The sequence below is a fragment of the Hevea brasiliensis genome, chromosome 18 (assembly GCF_030052815.1).
Source record: "Hevea brasiliensis isolate MT/VB/25A 57/8 chromosome 18, ASM3005281v1, whole genome shotgun sequence".
Taxonomy (NCBI): domain Eukaryota; kingdom Viridiplantae; phylum Streptophyta; class Magnoliopsida; order Malpighiales; family Euphorbiaceae; genus Hevea; species Hevea brasiliensis.
Window position 1 is genome coordinate 45,608,174 of NC_079510.1, and position 20,661 is coordinate 45,628,834.

At 33.5% G+C, this 20,661-nt stretch overlaps 2 protein-coding genes across 4 annotated transcripts; both read left to right on the plus strand.

The window, feature by feature from the left end:
* The first annotated feature begins 1,810 nt into the window (after window positions 1–1,810).
* On the plus strand, window positions 1,811–10,560 carry LOC110642139 (high mobility group B protein 14). Of its 3 annotated transcripts, XM_021794085.2 has the most exons (6): window positions 1,819–2,018; window positions 2,451–2,570; window positions 3,975–4,032; window positions 4,166–4,210; window positions 10,070–10,150; window positions 10,259–10,560. In XM_021794085.2, the coding sequence occupies exons 1-6, from the start codon at window positions 1,930–1,932 to the stop codon at window positions 10,307–10,309; spliced, it is 444 nt and encodes a 147-aa protein (XP_021649777.1). In that variant the 5' UTR covers window positions 1,819–1,929; the 3' UTR covers window positions 10,310–10,560. The 3 variants fall into 3 exon arrangements, 2 of the variants coding, with proteins under 2 accessions (XP_057996866.1, XP_021649777.1); XM_058140883.1 differs by lacking the exon at window positions 2,451–2,570 and having other exon boundaries at window positions 1,811–2,018; XR_009146078.1 differs by lacking the exon at window positions 10,259–10,560 and having other exon boundaries at window positions 1,815–2,018; window positions 4,166–4,325.
* Window positions 10,561–10,774: 214 nt separating this feature from the next.
* LOC110642134 (cation/H(+) antiporter 15) lies at window positions 10,775–14,466 on the plus strand. Its single transcript, XM_021794079.2, has 3 exons — window positions 10,775–11,740; window positions 11,880–12,854; window positions 13,019–14,466. Exons 1-3 carry the CDS (start codon window positions 11,513–11,515, stop codon window positions 14,351–14,353), a joined length of 2,538 nt encoding a protein of 845 aa, XP_021649771.2. The 5' UTR covers window positions 10,775–11,512; the 3' UTR covers window positions 14,354–14,466.
* Window positions 14,467–20,661: the final 6,195 nt, after the last annotated feature.

Below are 20,661 nucleotides of genomic sequence, written 5' to 3' on the forward strand. Positions count from 1 at the left end.
GACAATAAGCCACTCAAGGAAGGACTGGTCCTTGAAGTTGGATGATGCACTACAGATATACTGCATAGCCTTTAAAACCATAAAAAGATGAAGGGTTTGATGGTGATGAGAATAGTTTGATGCATTATATATATATTTTAAAAAGTTTACATTTATTAACTTTTTATTTGGGTAAAAACTCTTAATTAAAATGAAATTAATTAACCTCTTTGTATATTTCGTTTCATTACATTTATTCAATTTCCATTCTAATCTTTTGCAAGTTTACATAATTTAATTTTCTAACGTTTGTGAATCTCTATTTGATTTTTTACTCTTTCGGTTTATTAGGTATGTGTCATTTTCTATTAAAATATTAAAGATTTTGTGCCTTAATTTATTAATTTTAATTTAATATAACTTTTTTTGCATAACATCTTTGTTTTTATTTTTTTAATGATAAAAAAATTGTTCATATATAATTTAGCGTATACACTGTGTTAATTTTAAATGTTCCTAATCTTATTCTATCTCAGTTGAGAAATTTTATTTTCAAGGATTATTTTTTACATTTTTTAAAAAATAAAAGTCCGTAAAAATAAAAAACATTGATAGGCAACAATTCCTCATATACATTCACTTGTAAGAGTATACACCATTTTTAGAATTTCAATTTAAATCGAAAAATTATAACTAAATTGATTAAAATTATATTAAATTAAATTTATTTTATTATCTAATTTAATTATAGTTATTTGCTAAAAACTGTACCAAATCTACATAGAATTAAAATCAAATTGAAAATCAATTTTGTATGCGCGTGTGTATATATATATATATATATTATCAATGTAAATACTTTATATTTTATGCAATCAAAATTATTATATATATTTTTAATTATTATATTAAATATGTTATAATTTAGACTATATATAATTTGATATTATATTTTATTCTTCTACATTTTCATAATAATTTTACTTATGAATGTATTATACTTAATTACAGGTATCTTTAATTATATAAGTAACTTACTTAATATTTAATTATATATGTAACTTATGTTTGCAATTATATAATAATTAAGAAATAGTTAAAAGATATAGGATGTATTTAATAGAAATTTGATCTCATATGAAAATATTATAAATAGTTATTAGATTAAATATTTATATTAAGACTTATACAAAATAATTATATTATATATATAATCTGATGGTTGTTAAGGTCATCTTTATATAAGTTAATTTTTTTTTTATAATGGCACCCAAAGATATATTAAATTTGTTAAATGGTAATTTATGTTTTATATCCCATCCGTCTCATTTCAATAATTTTTAAGTTTTTTTACAGTAATTAAGAAAATAATTAGATAATATTATTTTTATAAAAAAATTAGTAATTTACTAAAATATTCTTATACTATCATTGGAATATAAAAAAGTATTAAAAAAATAAATACATTGAATATAATAATAGGTAACGATAAAATTGAAAAAATAATTAATATTTTTTTTTTATTTTTTAAAATAAATAAAATAAGATAATATTTTTTTAAAATCACCTATTATAATGAGACAGAAAGAATAATAATAATAATAATAATAATAATAATAATAATAATAATAATTACCACGTAAAATTATTTCAACAATAAGTATCAAGAAATTAATCAAACTGAATTAAAACATCAAAAACCAAACCAACTAGTATCGAAGTTTTAATTCAATATTGATTCTAAATAGATTTCAAACCGGAATCGAACCACACCCCCTATTTACCCGGTCAAAAAACGGCAATCCATAAGAGAAAAAGAGCCCGAACGCAGCGTTTTATTTCAGTCCGCTTGGTTTCGTGGTTGATATCGCCTGCACTCTGAAAGTGTCAAAGGGCCCCTAGCCAGGAAGCCATCGAAGAAGAGAAAGAAGAAAGAGCCTACCAGCTAACATGGCAAAGAAGACTCCAAAATCCAAGAAACGTCGCTCTTGTTCAGCTTCCTCTGCCTCTTCTAACGCCATCAGAAAAATCTCCGAGGGGTATTTATTCACACTTCTCTTCTTCCCCATTTCTATTGGCATTTATCTTATTTTTCTTTTACTTTCTTCTCTTTAACATTTGCTTTGTCGGTGGTCATCATATTCTTTGCCTTTGGCTTCAACAAAAAAATCCCAGAAATAAAATTTGATAACAAGATAAATTAGAAGAAGATTTTGCTAATTTTGTGACTTTTGCGGTTTTGGGTTGCTTGCTTTTGAAAACCCATCTTGACTATGATAAATGGTTGTTGTAGCTTGTAAGCATAGTTGAGTATGGCTTTTAATTCTTTCTTACTTCGTTGTTGGGTTCCAAATGCAAGTGATGAAAACTTGAAAATGGGTGTTTTCTGTTTGTTTTAAAATATCACTTGGGTTGTTGGGTTCCAAGTGTTGCTAATTAGATAGAATTTTCGCATTTTGGTTTCCTGTTAGTGGTGATAACGAGAAGAGACCAAAGTCAGCAATGAAGCCGACGAGGAGGCCAAAGAAGAAAAGTGTGAAAATTGATGCTAAAAGGCCTAAGAAACCCCCGACTGCCTTCTTCTTCTTCCTGTATGTGAGTTTTTCCTTCGTAATCTTATAATCCTTTTATCTCTTACCCATATTCTCATTAGTCAATTGCTGGCTGCTAAACAACCAAATGAAGACTTAACAAATTAGTTTTTATGCTTACTGGCAGCCAATCGTCTTGAAATGTGCTCATTTTTTAAATTTTACACTGTTTTTGTAGGATTTCCTAATTAGCACTTACGCTCATGGCGACTTTGTCCTTGTAATATGGTACTAAGTGTATACAAATGCCTAGTAAAAGATAAATTGTGTGAAGATCCCATATTGGTTTGGGACGGGTAATATGCCCCTTGTATGGCCTTGGCATTCCTCCCCGTTAGCTAGCTTGAGTTAGGCTCAGCCCAAAGAAAATGGCAACAGAACCTACCAACCAATGTTTGGGTCTCCCACGAGTATTTCACACTCTAGATATTCAGTACTCAGCATGAGGGCGTAAGGGGCTGTGTTTGGTTTGGTTTGGGTTAGGGCTAATCTGCCCACCCCAAAAGCTAGTTGGGGAGGAGTGCCCAAAGGCATATAAGCGGCTGAAATACTTATGAAAGATCTAAAACATTGATTGGGAAGGTTCTGATATCTTAAGAAAATGGGCTGCGTCTAATTCAGCTCAAGGGGGAAGGAGTGCCAAAGGCCATATAAAGAATATATTACTCTTATCATAAATCAATATGGGATCTTAGCGCACCTCCCTCACGCTTAAGTCTAATAGTTGGAGCGTGACACAATTTATGGGAGGCCCAAATATTAGTTGGTGAGTTTCTAATAACATATTAAGAAAATGGGTCAGGCCTAACTCACCCCAAAAGCTAGCTCAAAGGGAGGAGTGCCCAAAGTTATACAAGGGACACATTACCTATTCCAAACCAACGTGGGATCTTAATTAACAAACTGTATGAGACTTCATGTGATTTTTGCTTGTTGAAATGATAATATCTTACTATTTATCAAACAACTGCTCTCCACCAATAAGCATGGTTTAGTTTGCAGGGCTCAATGGCTATAGGTTCACCTTTTTTTAATCTTTCATTTTTGTGTTAGTTTGTTATTTTTTCCTGTATCATTTTATAATTCTTAAGCTAGGTGCCTTATTAACATTATTAATTTTTGGTCTTCCCACTACATTTATCAATAATTAGCTAATTTCACGTCACAACTGGGAGCTAATTTGTTGGGCTCTGTCTTATATCATATATTCCTACTTCTTACACTTTTCTAATCCTGCTTGTCATTGCTATTCTTAAGCATGTATGTGGAAAATAATCAGTATTGCCTTAGTTGAACTTGTTCTTGTAAGTTCTAGGTGACCACTGACTGGTTTTGTTTGATATATGTACAACCACAAATATTTTTCACCGCTGATGTTTACTGAATTTTACTTTGGTCTTGAAGGGAGGATTTTCGTAAGGATTTTCAAGAACAGAACCCAGATGTAAAGTCAATGCGTGATGTATGTTTATTTGTTGAAGTATCACTTAACTTAGTCTCTCTCTCTCTCTCACACACACACACACACACACACACATGCGCGCAGGCTTTTTTCTCATTCGCTCATGAGTGAATTATGTAACATTTTCTCTCAGATTGGGAAGGCATGTGGTGAGAAGTGGAAAACAATGACTTATGAGGTTTGTGTTCACTATATTTTTCCAATATATACGCAAATGTCTTTTTGATGAGTGAAATAACACTAAAGGACACCAACAGGGTGGAGCCAAAGTATGTTTTCCAACAATTTCCAGGGTATGATTAATCTCATCTAGGCAAAGTTATATATTAGTTGCAATGGTTTGTCAGAGACTCTTATACTCTGTTTGGATGGGGGTTTTTGAAAGTAAACCAAGGTTTTATAAGGTTTGGTAATCATGCCACTTCGTTTGGGAGGAGGTTACTAATTAAAAAGTATGATTTTTGGGTCTAAAAGCTTTGAAACCCCCTTCTCAACCCACCAAATTTGGTGGGTTGAGGCAGCAAGGTTTTCCTTTTTAATTGTAATACCTTTTTTACCCATATTTTATAACCTACTTTTTTTTTTTCCATTATATGGATATTTATGTAACTTTATGTTACAACCAAAGAAGATATGTATACTTACCCACTATTTACTATGCCTTCTCCTCAAACATATCAAGGTTAAATATTTAACCTTACCTTCCTTAAAGTTACCTTACGTTCCTATTTTGCCAATCAAGAATGTGATTATTATGACTAACCTGAACCTTTTTATGGCATGGAATGTCATGGATACAAAGAAATCTGAGGTCTGTGTATGACTGTGACTTGTAGAGATCATAAATAATGTTGAGACATGCTGAGATATTGAAGATTTTAATTTGTGCGAGTTTATCTGTTGAAAACGAAAATTATCAAATCCTATGCATCTAAGAAACATAGGATTTTATTACTGTAGAAAGAGATGATTCTCATTGATTTCAATTAATCTGTACATGGGTATATATATACAATTGATTCCTATAATTGTGTTCTACTAATTAGGAAGAAATCCTAAATAAGAAATCCTAAATAGGAATACAGAATACAAAATATACAGAGAAATAATATAGTGATTGACTTTCCATAACATAGTGATTGACTTTCCATAACACTCCCCCTCAAGTTGGAGCATAGATGTTAATCATGCCCAACTTGTTACAAATGTAGTCAATCCTAGCTCCATTCAGAGCTTTTGTGAAAATATCTCCTAAGCGCTCTCCGCTTTGATGTGTCCTGTTGAGATGATCTGTTGTTGAATCTTTTCACGAATAAAGTGACAATCAATCTCAATATGTTTGGTCCGCTCATGAAACACCGGATTAGAAGCAATATGAAAAGCAGCTTGATTGTCACACCACAATTTCGCAGGCAAGGAGGTCTTAAAACCTGTCTCATCTAGTAATTGAAGTATCCACATTACCTCACATACTGATTGTGCTATGGCTCTGTATTCGGATTCAGCACTAGATCGAGAAACTACACTCTGCTTCTTGCTTCTCCAAGACACCAAATTTTCTCCAATAAAAACGCAATATCCAGTAGTTGACCTCCTGTCAACCTTAGATCCAGCCCAGTCGGCATCTGAAAAATATTCAACATTCAAATGTCCATGATTACCATATAGCAAACCTCTTCCTGGAGCACCCTTCAGATAACACAAGATTTGTTCCAAGGCTTCCCAATGAGCAACAGTTAGGGAAGACATAAACTGACTTACCACACTAACGGCATAAGCAATGTCAGGACGAGTGACTGTAAGGTAGTTCAATTTTCCTACCAATCTTCTGTATCTCTCTGGATCTTCAAACAACTCACTATCCCCTGCTAACAATTGTAAAGTTGGAGTCATTGGTGCGCTACAAGGCTTAGCACCTAATTTTCCTGTCTCTGTCAATAGATCGAGGACATATTTTCTTTGAGACAAGAAAATACCCTTCTTACTTCTCATAACTTCGATACCCAAGAAATACTTTAACAATCCCAAGTCTTTGGTCTGAAACTGAGTTTGGAGGAAAGTTTTAAGAGATGAAATACCTACAGAGTCACTCCCAGTGATGACAATGTCATCCACATAGACTACCAAGAGAATTAGACCAGCCTCAAATTGCCTATAAAATACTGAGTGATCACACTTACTCTTTTGCATACCAAATTCCTGTACTACTTCACTGAATCTCCCAAACCATGCCCTGGGACTTTGTTTCAAGCCATAAAGAGACTTTCGAAGCCTGCAAACTTTACCCAACTCCTCCTGAGCAACAAACCGAGGTGGTTGCTCCATATACACCTCCTCCTGAAGATCACCATGAAGGAAAGCATTCTTGATATCCAATTGATGCAGGGACCAATCATATGTAGCTGCTAAAGAGATAAACAAACGAATAGAAGTAAGTTTAGCTACAGGAGAAAAAGTATCAGAGTAATCAACCCCATATGTCTGAGCATATCCTTTTGCTACAAGGCGTGCTTTTAACCTAGCCACAGAACCATCCGGATTTACCTTTACTGTATATACCCATTTGCAATCAATAGCTTTCTTACCAGTGGGCAAAGGCAATAGTTCCCATGTACCATTAGCATCTAAAGCCTCCATTTCCTCTTTCATAGCATCACACCGGGGATGAGACAAAGGCCTCATCAACGGTATTAGGGATAGGAGCAGTCTAAAGAAGTAACAAAACACCGAGAACAAGAAGACAATTGATTATAAGAAACAAAAGAAGAGATAGGGTAAGTACATGAACGTTTACCTTTACGAAGAGCAATGGGTAAGTCTAGATCAGAATCATGATCAGTATGAGGTACAGGATCTCCCAACGAAGTAGCTGGTGGAGGATCTGAGTCAGGAATTTCCAATCTCCTGGAATAAACATGAACAATGGGAGGTCGAGTAGGTCTAGAGATAGAAGGAACAGGCTGTGGGAGAGGACTAGACATTGGTTGGACAGTATATATTAAGAGATCATCCTCCTCCCCCTGAATCTCATACACAGATGATGGAGGAAAAAATGGAGTGGACTAAAAAAATGTGACATCTGCAGAAATAAGATAACGATTAAGAGTAGGAGAGAAACAACGGTACCCTTTTTGGAGCCGGGAGTACCCAAGGAAGACACATTTGAGAGATTTTGGATCCAATTTAGTAACCTGTGGATGAACATCACGCACAAAACAGGTACAACAAAAAATACGGGGTTCAATAGGGAACGAAGATTTTGTAGGAAACAAAGTAGTATAAGGAATATCTCCATTAAGGACAGAAGACGGCATACGATTGATCAAAAAACATGCCGTAGAAACTGCATCCGCCCAAAAGTGTTTAGGTAATTTCATCTGAAAAAGAAGAGCACGAGTTACCTCAAGAAGATGACGATTTTTTCTTTCGGCCACGCCATTTTGGGATGGGGTATCCACAGAAGGCGATGAAGAATGCCATTTTGTGTCATATAAGGCTGAAATTGTCTTTGAAAAGTATTCTTTGGCATTGTCATTTCTTAATATGCGCATTAAATATTAAATTGAGTTTTGATTTCATTACAAAAGGCACAAAAGATAGAAAACAACTCGACGATTCTTCATTAAATATAACCAGTAACACGAGAGTAATCATCAAGAAAAGTAACAAAATAACGAAATCCAGTTTTAGATGTAACAGAACAAGGACCCCAAATATCAGAATGAACCAACTCAAAAGGGGATGAAGCCCGTTTATTAACTCTAGACACAGAAGACAAAAGATGATGTTTTGCAAAGCGACACGACTCACATTCTAGTGCGATAAAGATGAAATTGAGGACCAGCTTCTTCATGGTAGACAAAGAAGGATGACCTAATCTACAATGAGCTTCAAGAGGTGTTAAGGTACTGGAGCAAACAAGCGACGCGGTACATGATTTTTCGTAATGTAGAGACCACGACTCGCGTCCTCTACCAATAATGCCCGTCGTAAGATCACGAAACAAACATTGGTCGGAAAAAGGAAAGCAGAACAATTTAAGGTGCAGTAAGTTTACTAGAAAGTAGATAAAAAGAATTTTGGTAGACACAAAGCAGAAGACAAAGAAATTGTGAAGTCGGGTTCGCGATTCAGAACCCATGACACAAGAAGTAGAACCATCACTAAAGTAACGAGATGAAGTGAGATTAGACGTAGCGGATAGAAGACTAGAATTACTGTCATGTGATCTGTTGCACCGTAATCAATAACCCATTTGGATGAGGAAGACACAAGGCATGTAGTCGATTTACTCGATGATCGCAGTGATGTGGAACCGTAGGCTTTAGAGATGCACGATCTTTGGGAAAATTGTGCAAAATTCTCTGCAGATACCAAAATAGTTTTCTCAGAGGAAGATACTGTAGAATTCTCTGCTGCCATATTTGCTATCTGTGATTGCTGATTTTTTCTCTGAAGTTGCGGACAATTATATTTTGTATGGCCAGGCTCATGGCAATAATAACAAATGACTCCTCTTGAGTCCTGATTAGAACTAGCCTCTCCATTACGCTGATTATACATTGTCCTGTAAGTCCTCCTCTACTTCCTTTTCTATTACCCTGTTGTCCATTTGGATTACGGCTAATAAGAGCACTACTGGCAGGCTGTGAAGATTGAGTACTCTCTGTACGAAGGACTCGTGTGAACGTTTCATGCAAAGAGGAAATCTCAGAACTGGAGAGAATCTGAGATTTAGCAGTCTCATACTCTGAAGGAAGGCCTGCAAGAAAACTCATAACAGCCAGTTGCTCCCGTTGGGCCTGCTGAACTTTCACATCAGGACTAAAAGGCAACAATACATTAAGTTCCTCGTATACCCGTTTAAAATCCATAAAATAAGCTGTGAGAGACTTATCATCTTTCTCAGCATGGTAGAATGCCTTACAAACATCATAAATACGAGAAATATTCCCTTTACCAGAATACAGAAAATCTAAGTAATCCATCAATTCCTTAACAAATTCACAGTGATTAATTAAACTAATTACCTCACTATGAATCGAGTTCCGAAGCTGCAAAAACAACCGAGCATCCTCCCTTAGCCAAGTTTGTCGTGTATCATCAGTGGGTGGATCTTTAGTAAGGTGATCATCCTTATCAATGCTACGCAAATAAACCCTAACAGTCTTACTCCACTCCAGGTAATTCGAACTATTAAGTTTGTGTTCCGTGATCTTAGTCATCACCGGAATCACATCAGAAATAACATTCTTATTGTCTGCCATTTGTTGAGACAAAGAAAACTAACCAAAACGCTAATCCAAATATAGCAGCAAAATAACCAAAGATCAGAAATCAAGCAAATACCGAAATAGGATCTGAGAGCCAAACCTCAGAAGTCCTTTAATGGTTATACTGGATCAGGCAACAGCACACAATGGTGGAATGAGGGGGTTGAGACGACGCCGGCGTTGTTGATCGGGATTGAAACGGCCGGTCGGCTGCCAAGGTCTCTCCTGAGCTGGGTAGTGAGAACAAATAGTCACCCTAGATTGTAGAAAGAGATGATTCTAATTGATTTCAATTAATCTGTACATGGGTATATATATACAATTGATTCCTATAATTGTGTTATACTAATTAGGAAAAAATCCTAAATAAGAAATCCTAAATAGGAATACAGAATACAAAATATACAGAGAAATAATATAGTGATTGACTTTCCATAACATAGTGATTGACTTTCCATAACAATTACTTACGAGTTTATTTTCTTCCTATTTAGTATCTACAGTAGTGTTCTTTTCCACATATGAAGGATTTATTTTATGGCATATTTTTTGTTTTGGTCATAGAATAAAGGTTGTTTTGGATCCTTAGTTCTGCCAAAGTAGAAATACTAGCCCCAGTTGGGAGGAAAGATAGGTCTGAAAACAATGAGCACCTCGAGAACCCTACTGCCACTTCAATGAACCTATCCTTTTGCAACTTCATCTTTACAGCCACATCTGCCAATCAGAATAACCTTCTAACTGAAATTTTCTGCCTGTGATAGGATAAGGTTAAATATTATGATATCGCAATGGAGAAAAGAGCCGAGTTTGATAAAGCCATGGCAGACTATATTAAGAAAAGGGTACACTTGTCTTGCTATGCGTCTTATTCTTTTTACTGAGAAACTGGTTATCTTTTTTATGCCTATTTATATCACAGTTGTAATATGATCAAGTGACATTTATTGCAGGAAAATGGTGAAAATGAAGAAATTGAGGATGACTCTGAGTTTGATGAGTGAGATTCTAGGATTGTAGTATTAGATAATCATTGTTTCAGTAGGAGTAGGAGGTACATGAGGGTAAAAATTGTATATCAACTTGTGAGCCACTTTGGTCTTCTCTTTATTAAAGTTGCCTGTATCATCCGTGTAATTGTGTAAATTACTACTAGGCAATTGCATCTAGGTGATTACCGGGCAGATTTGACGACTAATATGCATTAAAGTTAAGTGAATGTGAAAAATATAGTTTCTATTGAGAATTTTTATTAGAGCTTGTTCCTCCAATCTCAAAGTGTGGAAAATAATTAAAATTTATTGATTTTTATATATAATTTAATATTATGTAATATTTCTGTTGAGAATTTTTATTAGAGTTTGTTCCTCTAAGAATTGAACTCGAAATCTCAAAGTGTCGAAAATAATTAAAATTTATTGATTTTTATATATAATTTAATATTATGTAATATCTTATCGTTAATAATTTATTATTATATATAATTTGATAGAGGAAAATTAAAGCATTGTTTTTTTATTTTATTTTTATTTATGATCAAGTGATATATTAAATCACCATAATTTAAATCAATATTATAACTTATATATCTAAAATAGGTAAACATCACTAATTATGTTCATCTAATATACATACAATAATAACCACCAATTTTTTAATAAATTTAATTTCAAGCAAAATCTAAACCACTGAAGGAAAAGAGTTTTGAGATGTCTAAGTTTAAATAAACAAAATCCTTGCTCTCAGCAAAATTCTTAAATATATAAAAATGTAACAACTGAAATTTAAGTTTCTAAATGAACAGCAGGGAATGCAAATTCTTGTGTATGAATATAGTACTAGAAAGTTATTGTAATTGAGATTAGGAAGAGGAAACAGCAAATCATCATTTTCTGTTTGGAGAGTTGGAAAACATATGAAAGTTGTTTATCAACAACAGAGAAGTGAGTGATATGAGAAAAAAAATAAATAAATAAATTACAACAGAATCTAATTTCCAAAACAATTGGAGCAAAACCAACCAGAAAAACAGCAATGCCAACCCAAGTTCAACGGATTACCATGAATTCTAGCTCATATCCTTCATTCTCAAAACCATTTCCTTCCTTTTTCTTTCTCTTCCTCCCTCCACCTTCTTTGCTCTAGCCCAAGGCCACCACCGTCTGCATTTAGGTGCAGGTTGAGGAGGACTACGTCGCAGCTGAATTATGGATATCAATAACCCGCAAAATTTCTATCATGTACCAGAAAACACTCCTTTCCATTGTTACATTGTGAACATCACGGCAGAGCATGGCTTCTGGCAAAGTGAAAACCCCTTGACTCAAGCCCTTCCTCTCCTCGCATGGCAACTCTCCGTCGTCATCATGATCAACCGTGTTCTCTTCTATCTCTTCAAGCCTCTGGGTACCCCTCGCATTGTCACCGATATTCTGGTAATTAATTATCATTTCACCTGGAGGTTGTTATTATTATTATTATTCTTCTTATTCATTCATTGAATATTCCTTTGTTCTTGATTGGGAAGCAAGAATTACAAATTTTCATGAGAAGTGGTTGTGTTTGTGATTGCAGGCTGGTCTAATGATAGGACCAAGTGCCTTAAGCCAAACCCATTTCTTTTCAGTGATGTTTCCTTTGAGAAGCATTTTCATAGTAGAAACGGTGTCATACTGGGCCTTGACTTGTCACTTGTTCTTGGCTGGTTTAGAAATGGACATGGCTTCCATCTTCCGCTTAGGCAGTAAATCCATCCGCTTCGCCATCGTCGCTACTCTTCTTCCCTTCATCATTGGCATTGCCCTTTATTTCATTTCCACTGGTGCCAGGGGACACCCTCATGCCACCATTGGTTGCATCTTCTGGGGCGCAGCTCTCACAGTCACAAGCTACCCTGTGGTTGCTAGAGTATTAGCTGATCAGAAGCTCCTCCACGCCGATATTGGAAGATTAGCCATGTCTATTTCTATTGTGAGTGAGATATTTACATGGCTTCTTCTAGCCGTTCTGATACCAGCCAGGGTGAGCGCATTAAATGCAGTACTTTCTCTTGTTGCAACTGTGGGCTTTGCAGTTTTCTGCGTCACCCTGGTTAGGCCAGCTCTTGCCTACGTAATTAGAAAGACTTCGAAAGGAAACAAGTACAGCGAGCACTATTTATGTTTCATTCTGGTGTCAGTTTCTTTCTTTTCTCTGGTGAGTGACATGCTAGGGACGACCTCCATTATTGGGGCTTTCATTTTCGGGCTTATAATGCCAAACAGGGTGCTTGCAAGTGTGCTTCTGGAGAAATTTGAGGACTTTGTGACTGCATATTTGTTGCCTCTGTTCTTCTCCGCTGTGGGTATAAGACTTGAAATTTGGAAAATAAGCCACTGGGGTGTAGCATTGCTGCTAATAATCTTGTGCTGTGGGGCTAAGATTGTAAGCATTTTCTTGGCTTCTCATTTCTACAAGATGCCTCGTCAACATGGTTTTGCTCTTGGAGTTCTTATGAACACCAAAGGCATCTTGGCATTGATCATTCTTCACATGGGCTTCGACAAATTGGTAATTTTCCTCTCTCAATATAACACTGTGCTAGAAAATTATAGAATTTTCATTAGTTACTCACGGTACCAAGGATTTTTGCATAATTATATTGGAAATTTCTTGCCAAGTGTTTAATTAATTCTTTCTAATTAAGGAGATTATGTATGCAAAACGTGGTGCAGTTGTTGCCAAGCGAAGAATATGCGATAATGGTGCTTGCTATTCTGCTGATGACTGGAGTAGTCCCATCCATTATATCCTCGATTTACCACCCCAACAAGCGTCATTCCCAATACAAGCAGAGGACAATACAGAAAGCAAAACTTGACTCCGAATTTAAGATCCTAGCTTGTTTCCAGAGCAGCCGCAATGTCTCTGGAATGATCAACATCTTAGAATGCTCCAATGCCTCCAAAGAATCACCTCTCAATGTCTTCGCCCTCCATCTCATCGAGCTTACTGGCCGTGCCTCTGCAATGCTTATTGTCCACAACCCCAACAAGACCAGCAGTAGCCGCAGAAACGCGTATTCAGAGCAAATAATTAATTCTCTCCAGACTTATGCCAATCTAAATGAGCTTGTCACTATCCACCCTCTAACTGCACTGTCCCCATATGCCACCATGCATGAAGATATTTGCGGTCTAGCTGAGGACAAGGAAGTGGGTTTCTTGATCCTCCCATTCCACAAGCTACCAACTCCTGATGGGAAATTGGAGGAAGAAGGTAGCACTTCATTTAGAGGTGTAAATCTAAATGTGTTAGCCAATGCACCCTGCACCGTTGGTATCTTCATAGACAGAGGACTTGGAGCTACTGGAGAATCCAACCTCACAATGCGCCAGATAGCCATGTTGTTCATTGGCGGCCCTGATGATTGCGAGGCATTATCATATGCCTGGAGAATGTCAATGGGCCATGGTGTTTGTTTAACAGTTGTGAGGTTTATTCCTGGAGATGGTATAGATCTTGAAGCAGAACAAGCCCCAGTTGGCGATTCCCGGAGATCACTGGCAACTCTCGCAAGCATGGAAAAACAACGGAGGTTGGACGATGAGTTTGTGAATGAGTTCAGGCTCAAGTCTGCAGGAGAACAGTTTGTGGTGTACGAGGAGAAGGTGGTGAACAATGATGAAGAGCTAATTACAGCTCTAAAAGGAATGCACCATATGTATGATCTCTATGTGGTGGGTAGAAGGGAAGGGATGGACTCTCCTCTCACTGCTGGATTGATGGATTGGTGCGAGTATCCGGAGCTTGGGGCAATGGGGGATTTGTTGGTTACCTCAAGCTTTGCACAGGGTTCAGTTATGGTGGTGCAACAATATAGTGGTTATGAAGATGAAGATGATGCAGACATGGTGGTGGATACGGGAAGTTCTGAGCATGGAAGGGAACAATTCAGGGATTGGCGGGCACCATCAGAAGATAATAATCATGGTGGTCTTGAGGAGGTGGAGCCATTTGCAATGAACAAAATCAAGGATCATCATCGTAGTATTGATGAACGTGTGTAGCGATCGATATGAATTGTCTCTTCTTTTTTCTTAATTAATTGTTTATATGGGCTACTCTATTGTAACGAACAAATATAATTCCATGAACCCTAGTACATATGTTTTCCTTTTCATTTTTATGTTTTTATTTGAACACGCATTAATATATATATATATATATATATATATATATATATATATATATATATATATATATATATAATGTCATTAATAAATTTTAAATTAATAATATTATGAAATTAAAACTCATTAATTATTCATATTTCATAATTTTTCTGTCCAACTAAATTAATGCCTCAAATTGTAATCAAAATTATATATATATATATATATATGACCTAAATTTCAAATATATATTTTACTAAGTACACTTGTTTGGCATTGAGTTTGCAAGGTCCAAACTATTTTTCTGAATAAAAGTACTATTTTAATTACTATTAAAAAAAGCAATTCAAAAAGAATTATTTTATTTTTTAATATTATTATAATTAAAACTTATCAAATTTAATTTTAAATTATTTTTTAATACTCTCTGACTAGTATACGTAAAAAAATAATTTTTTTAATAGCATTTTCAATAGCAATATCAAACAGTTCCTAAATGTAATTTTTTGTGATAGTAGTAGTAGAAGACGTGGATACGAATTAGTATAAATATTGTAAATTTTATCTATTTTGATATATTACAAGAATTTAAAAAATAAATATTATAAATTTTATCTATTTTAATATTTTATGAGAATCTAAGAAATTTATTAAAATTATAGTGAAATTTTCTTTTATATCGCGTTTATAAACGTATATTTAATAGTAGAATCATGTAAAATTTTATATTTTTATTTTTTTTATACTGTATTTTGTGATTCTATGTGGTTTTTAATATATATATATATATATATATATATATATATATATATATATATATATGTTTATTTATTTATATAATTTGAAACAATGAAACTCTTTGAAATCAATCTTGGTATATGTTGTCGGTGTGAATTATAGTAAGAGTTTCCACTAATTGACAAAGAAACTAATTATTTGGATGATGCGAAGCTGAAATGGAGAGGTAATATTGGGTCAAATTCGTGGGCAAGAACATGGAGATGTCTTTGGGTTGAAGGCTGCTACAACACAATCCAACCATCCTATGTCTGGAAGATTAGACATGGATGGGTAAGCCATATCTTAATTTGTTGGTGTTGTGTCTTAGCTGGATCGATCTTCATATAGAAAGTTCTGATTCCAGCGTCCTTGTGTCTCATTTCTAAATTGATTAGCTTCTTTCAAAATGATTATTGTGTTAATTATTAATGCTAAAGTATCTTAGTAATATAATTTTTAATACCCTTTGCTTTAATATTAAGGATTCTATTAAGGATTTTTGACATTTTTTTTTAAATTTTATTGATTAACTTTTTATATTCTATGATTAATTTTGAAACAATGAAATACCCAAGCAAACATCATTTAACTAATGAAAAATTTTTGAGATTCATGTACAAATTTTTGCTGCTGTTTTTTTGGTTGAATTTTTCTTTAAAATTGGATGGTTCTTTACAATTCATTGACGGATGGCAGTCATAACTCAAAACCCACTTGCAGTTCTTAACACAGTATTTTTCAATTCCACAGTGCCTTTATAGGAAGTAAAGAAAAGATATCCGTTAGAGCAAACCATGATTATGGGCAACCATAATTATCCTAAAGCTGACTGCTGATTATTCTGCTTTATTTTTCCTTTTCTGGGTTGTAATTATTCAGCTAATTTTGAGGCATCAATTCTTGAAATTTCCAATGGGTCATGAACTGGCTGAAACTGGCACAACTACAGTGCCAATTTGACATCTCTTTCTTCTTCTTCTTCTTCTTTCCTTTCTGGAACAAACCACATAAAGAGTACAAGTCAAAAATGGCTATGGCTCAGTTTTGGACATATAATGGACTAAGCCTTATGCCAGCTGTTTCCTCCACTGGAATCAAATGCAAACAATGGATGAACAAGCAAAGCAGAGCAACCAGTAAGATAAGAGATTCAGAAAAGGGTAATATAGTTAATGAATTAAGCTCAGTTCATGAAGGAAAATAACATGGTTCCATTGCAAACTCATCATTGTCCCATTCCAGAGAATGAGAGAGAGGAAATTGACCAACTCCCAAATTGCAAGCTTTCAAGTTCCCACTAGCAAAAAGCTGCATTTACAGATCTATCATTGAAGCAAAATTCCCTCCATTATCTTCCCCACAGAAACCAACCCTCTCTTTTTAACTCTTTCAGCCAAAAACATCATCTTCATGTAAACCCAACAGTTACAAAAGAGAAGGAAAAAAAAAGACCTCTATAAGGATCTAAGAAAATCTATGTACCAGCAACCAAAAGACAAAAAAATAAAGATTAATTAAGACAAACAGACAATTACAAAAAGGCTAAATATGGCAGCCGCAACATAGATAGAAGAAGCACAAGGTAGCCACCAAGACAATAGCCTCAAAAACAGACACAATCTTGAAAAGCACATCATCAACAAAAGACAGCTGAAAGTGTTTTCTTTTCCACTTGAAAGCAGAGCCCAAGAACCTCCATCTCCATCTCCAAGACTCCTTGACCTTCAGCTTCCTAAAAAGCCACATCTTCATCTTCCTCCTGCTGCTGATGTTGCTGCTGCTGCTCTTTTCCACGTCCTCTTGCATATTTTTATCAAGCATTCACTCACAAGAATTCTCTGCAAAACAAAGACTCGCTTGCTTCTGGTGTCTAGAGGAAGAAGACATGGTTTGGTAGTTATATGGGGGAGGGAAGGTTCGGTTTTTTTTTTCTTAATAAAAACGAAGGCAAGAGAGGGAGTGGGATTTGTTGGGCTTATTGAGGGTGTTTCGGTAATTTAATTATACAGAAAGCTGAAAGCGTAAGGAATAACTGCTCCGCGTTGGGATGGGTCAACATCAAGAAAGGTTGCTTTTCTGTGTAAACGTGGAGGAGTGGGACTTATAGGTATCCTGTGGGTGGATGGAGTCCCGAGACCAGCAAAATTTCTCAAGATAGCTCAATTTAATGCCTTTATTTTTGTCATAATTGTCCAGTTAAGTTCAATTTTTTACTTTTCAGTACATTTATTAGAACTTGAGATATAAATTTAAATTTGTCTTACATTGATAGATAGCAAGAAAGTAGAAATATAAACTAATAAGAATGCTTTTGTATCCCTGATTCACTTGATGTTCGACCATCTTCTTCCAGCTAGCAGACTGAGGAAAGAAATTGATGAGTCGAGGAATAAGATGTCTCTGCTTGGGGATTGTCTATGCATTTGGGAAGTGTAGCTCCCTATGAACCTCCCTATTCTCTCATTATTAGATTCTGAAATAGAGTTATGCATAAGTATCAAGACATCTTAATGCCCTTCCGAACGTGACCCAAATCACCCCCTAAAAAAGATCACCCTCCCCTCTTCCACCTCTAATGTCATCATCCATAATTAACAGTGACTGCAACCATAGAGAAATTCTTCAATTCTTCAATACTTGCGTAGCTCTTTTTCTAAACAGCAAAAGCATCCAAAATATGGAGGGACCATTTATTTGATAGAATCAAATATATTAAAGACAAATTAATGTAATTTTCAAAATATACAAGTTGAACCGTGAATAACAACAAGACCAAATAGTAATCCTTTCTCAAAATAATAACGTGAAGATCTTTTCATTGAACATTATGATAAATTGTAAATTTTTTGGACGGATTAACCTATTAATTAATGGAATTAAATTTTATATATCAATTAATATAATTTTTTAAAATATAAAGGTGGATTCATAAATAATTGTAATATCTAAATATTAAATTATAGTTTATCACATTTTTATTTATATTACTAGAATTGGGTTTTTTTTTTTTTTTTAAATGGAACTAAGCTAAGATTATTATTATTATTATTATTATTATTTAAACATAGGAAATCATGAGTCGCTTTCAGAGTTGGCGTGTGGATGTTGTTAAAGTAAGATTATGTGATTGGGGGAGTGTGTTGTGTTTGGTAACCGAGAAAATTTGTTTAATTGGGGAAAGAAGAAGTGGGGATTTCATAGATTTTATGTAAATGATTATTAACATGAGGTCAATTCAAGTAAATTCCTTTAAGAAGCTTCCTTCTAATGTATTGATGTTTCTTAATCTGTCCATCTCTTGACTTGTATTTTCTTAGAGTTTCTGACTACATAAATTTGTTAGACGTTGAATCTGAAATTTAATAATTATATGTGGTCAAGTTTCTTATAATCGTCTTATTATTATTTTCATGATTCTTACTGTTTATCAGCTTCAGCCGCCATGATCAGCAATTACTTTCATGATACCACAAAGTTTCATGTATAAATTTGTATTTTATAATTTAATTCTTAAAATTTTAAAAATTATAGTTTAATTATCTAATTTTAATGAGTAATATTACTCCTTAAGGGATGTTTATGTTAACACAATATTCTTTTCATTAAAATTTATTATTAACTAATTATAAATTAAAGTAGTCAACTTAGATTTAGAGGATTAAATTATTATAAATATTAAAAATATAGAGACTAAATTATTATAAAAAATATGAATATATTTTAGTCAATTTAGTAAAAAAAAACATATATGGGGAACTAACTATTGTTTCTCAATAAAAATAAAAGCATTGAACAATAATTTTCCTGATATTTCACAAACTATATTATAAATTACTTTTATATTAACTATTAAAAATTAAAAATAATAAATTTCAGAGTTAATTATGTAGTCTTAAATTTAACTCAATTGGGAATTGAATAATACAATTTCAAAAAAAAAACCTTATTTTTATGATGCAAACTTAATTTAAAAAGTACTTGAAATTAAGGTTTTATTTATTTTATAGAAAATATTTTTTAAACATATTTTTTATATTTTTTTAGCGTTTGAATTGCTTAAGAAAATGAAATTTTCTTGAAATATATATTTTCAAAATCGGTTGATGGCTTTTCTTTAAAAAATTATTTTTTATTTACTAAATTTTAATAATTTTATTAAGATATAAAAATATATATACATATATAATAAAAATATGTATTATTAATTTAAATAATAATCAAATAAAAAAAATTTATATATAAATTATTTTATAAGATTTAAGAATATTTTATTTAAGAATATTTTACCCATCCCCTCCAAAGCTTCAAAAAGCTATACCAATGAAATACACCAAACCAAAAAGGAGATTAAGACAAGGCTTTGAAAAGTTAGGTATGGTGTGGTGTGTACAAGCAGCAGAACCCAGAAAAGAAAAGTACATGACAGAACAGCCAATAAGTGATTGGAAAACTTCCGAATTTCAAAAGAATGAACTGCAAGATTCAATTTCTGATAGTTGGAAAGCTGTGTTTGACACCACACACCCATATAAAAGTCTAATCAACAAGATACAATAAACAACTTCAAAGATTCAGTAAGTGCTTGTGAGACTATAATTCAAATCTCAGAAATAACCTATGCCTTATTGGCTATTCAAGAACATGTTAAAGAAGTTTGTGCCTTTAGTATCCGCAGATTTAATTAGCTGATTATTATTATCTAAAATATTTTTTATAACTCATTCTTAGTTTGTAAAAAAATCAAAGAAAAAAAAGAAGAAGAATATATGCTTTTCTTTTCCTGATGAACTTGGCTAGCTAGCTAGGTGGGGGTATAGGAGTGACCATCCGCCGATTTTGATTTATGATTTAGAGTAAGACCTTCTCGATTTTGATTTAATTTTAATTTAATTTTTTTAAATAACAAAATCTGATTTTAAACTTAAATTGAACCATCCGTTTAATTTTAATCAAAATAATTTAATTAATTTTAATTTAATTTTAGTTTTAAATTAAATTAATTTCGATCTGATTTTTTTTACCAGATAATAATAAGGTGGGTATTGAGACATAAGACCAAAGCATGTGGTTGTGTAGTGAACTAGTGTTAGCAAAAGCAATGAGCTTCAAAGTCTCGAAAATAATTATATTCTATGTATAATATTATTCAATTCAAACAAAAATAGTTCCATATATTCATGCATGATTTAGCTTATGTCCATAAAGTTATTGCATTTGCTTGATAAGATTTCTAACGAAAACATCCAAATAAATACTTGAGTGCACCTTTGGACTTTTGAGTTTTGTTTCTTTTTTTCTTGAGATTGGAGAGATTTAATTTGGACTTCATTTCATTTGATTGAAAATTAATTGCCTAATAAAGTGTTAAAATGTTGAGAGATTAATATATTGGAAGGATTTTTCTTCAATTTTTTTTTAAAATT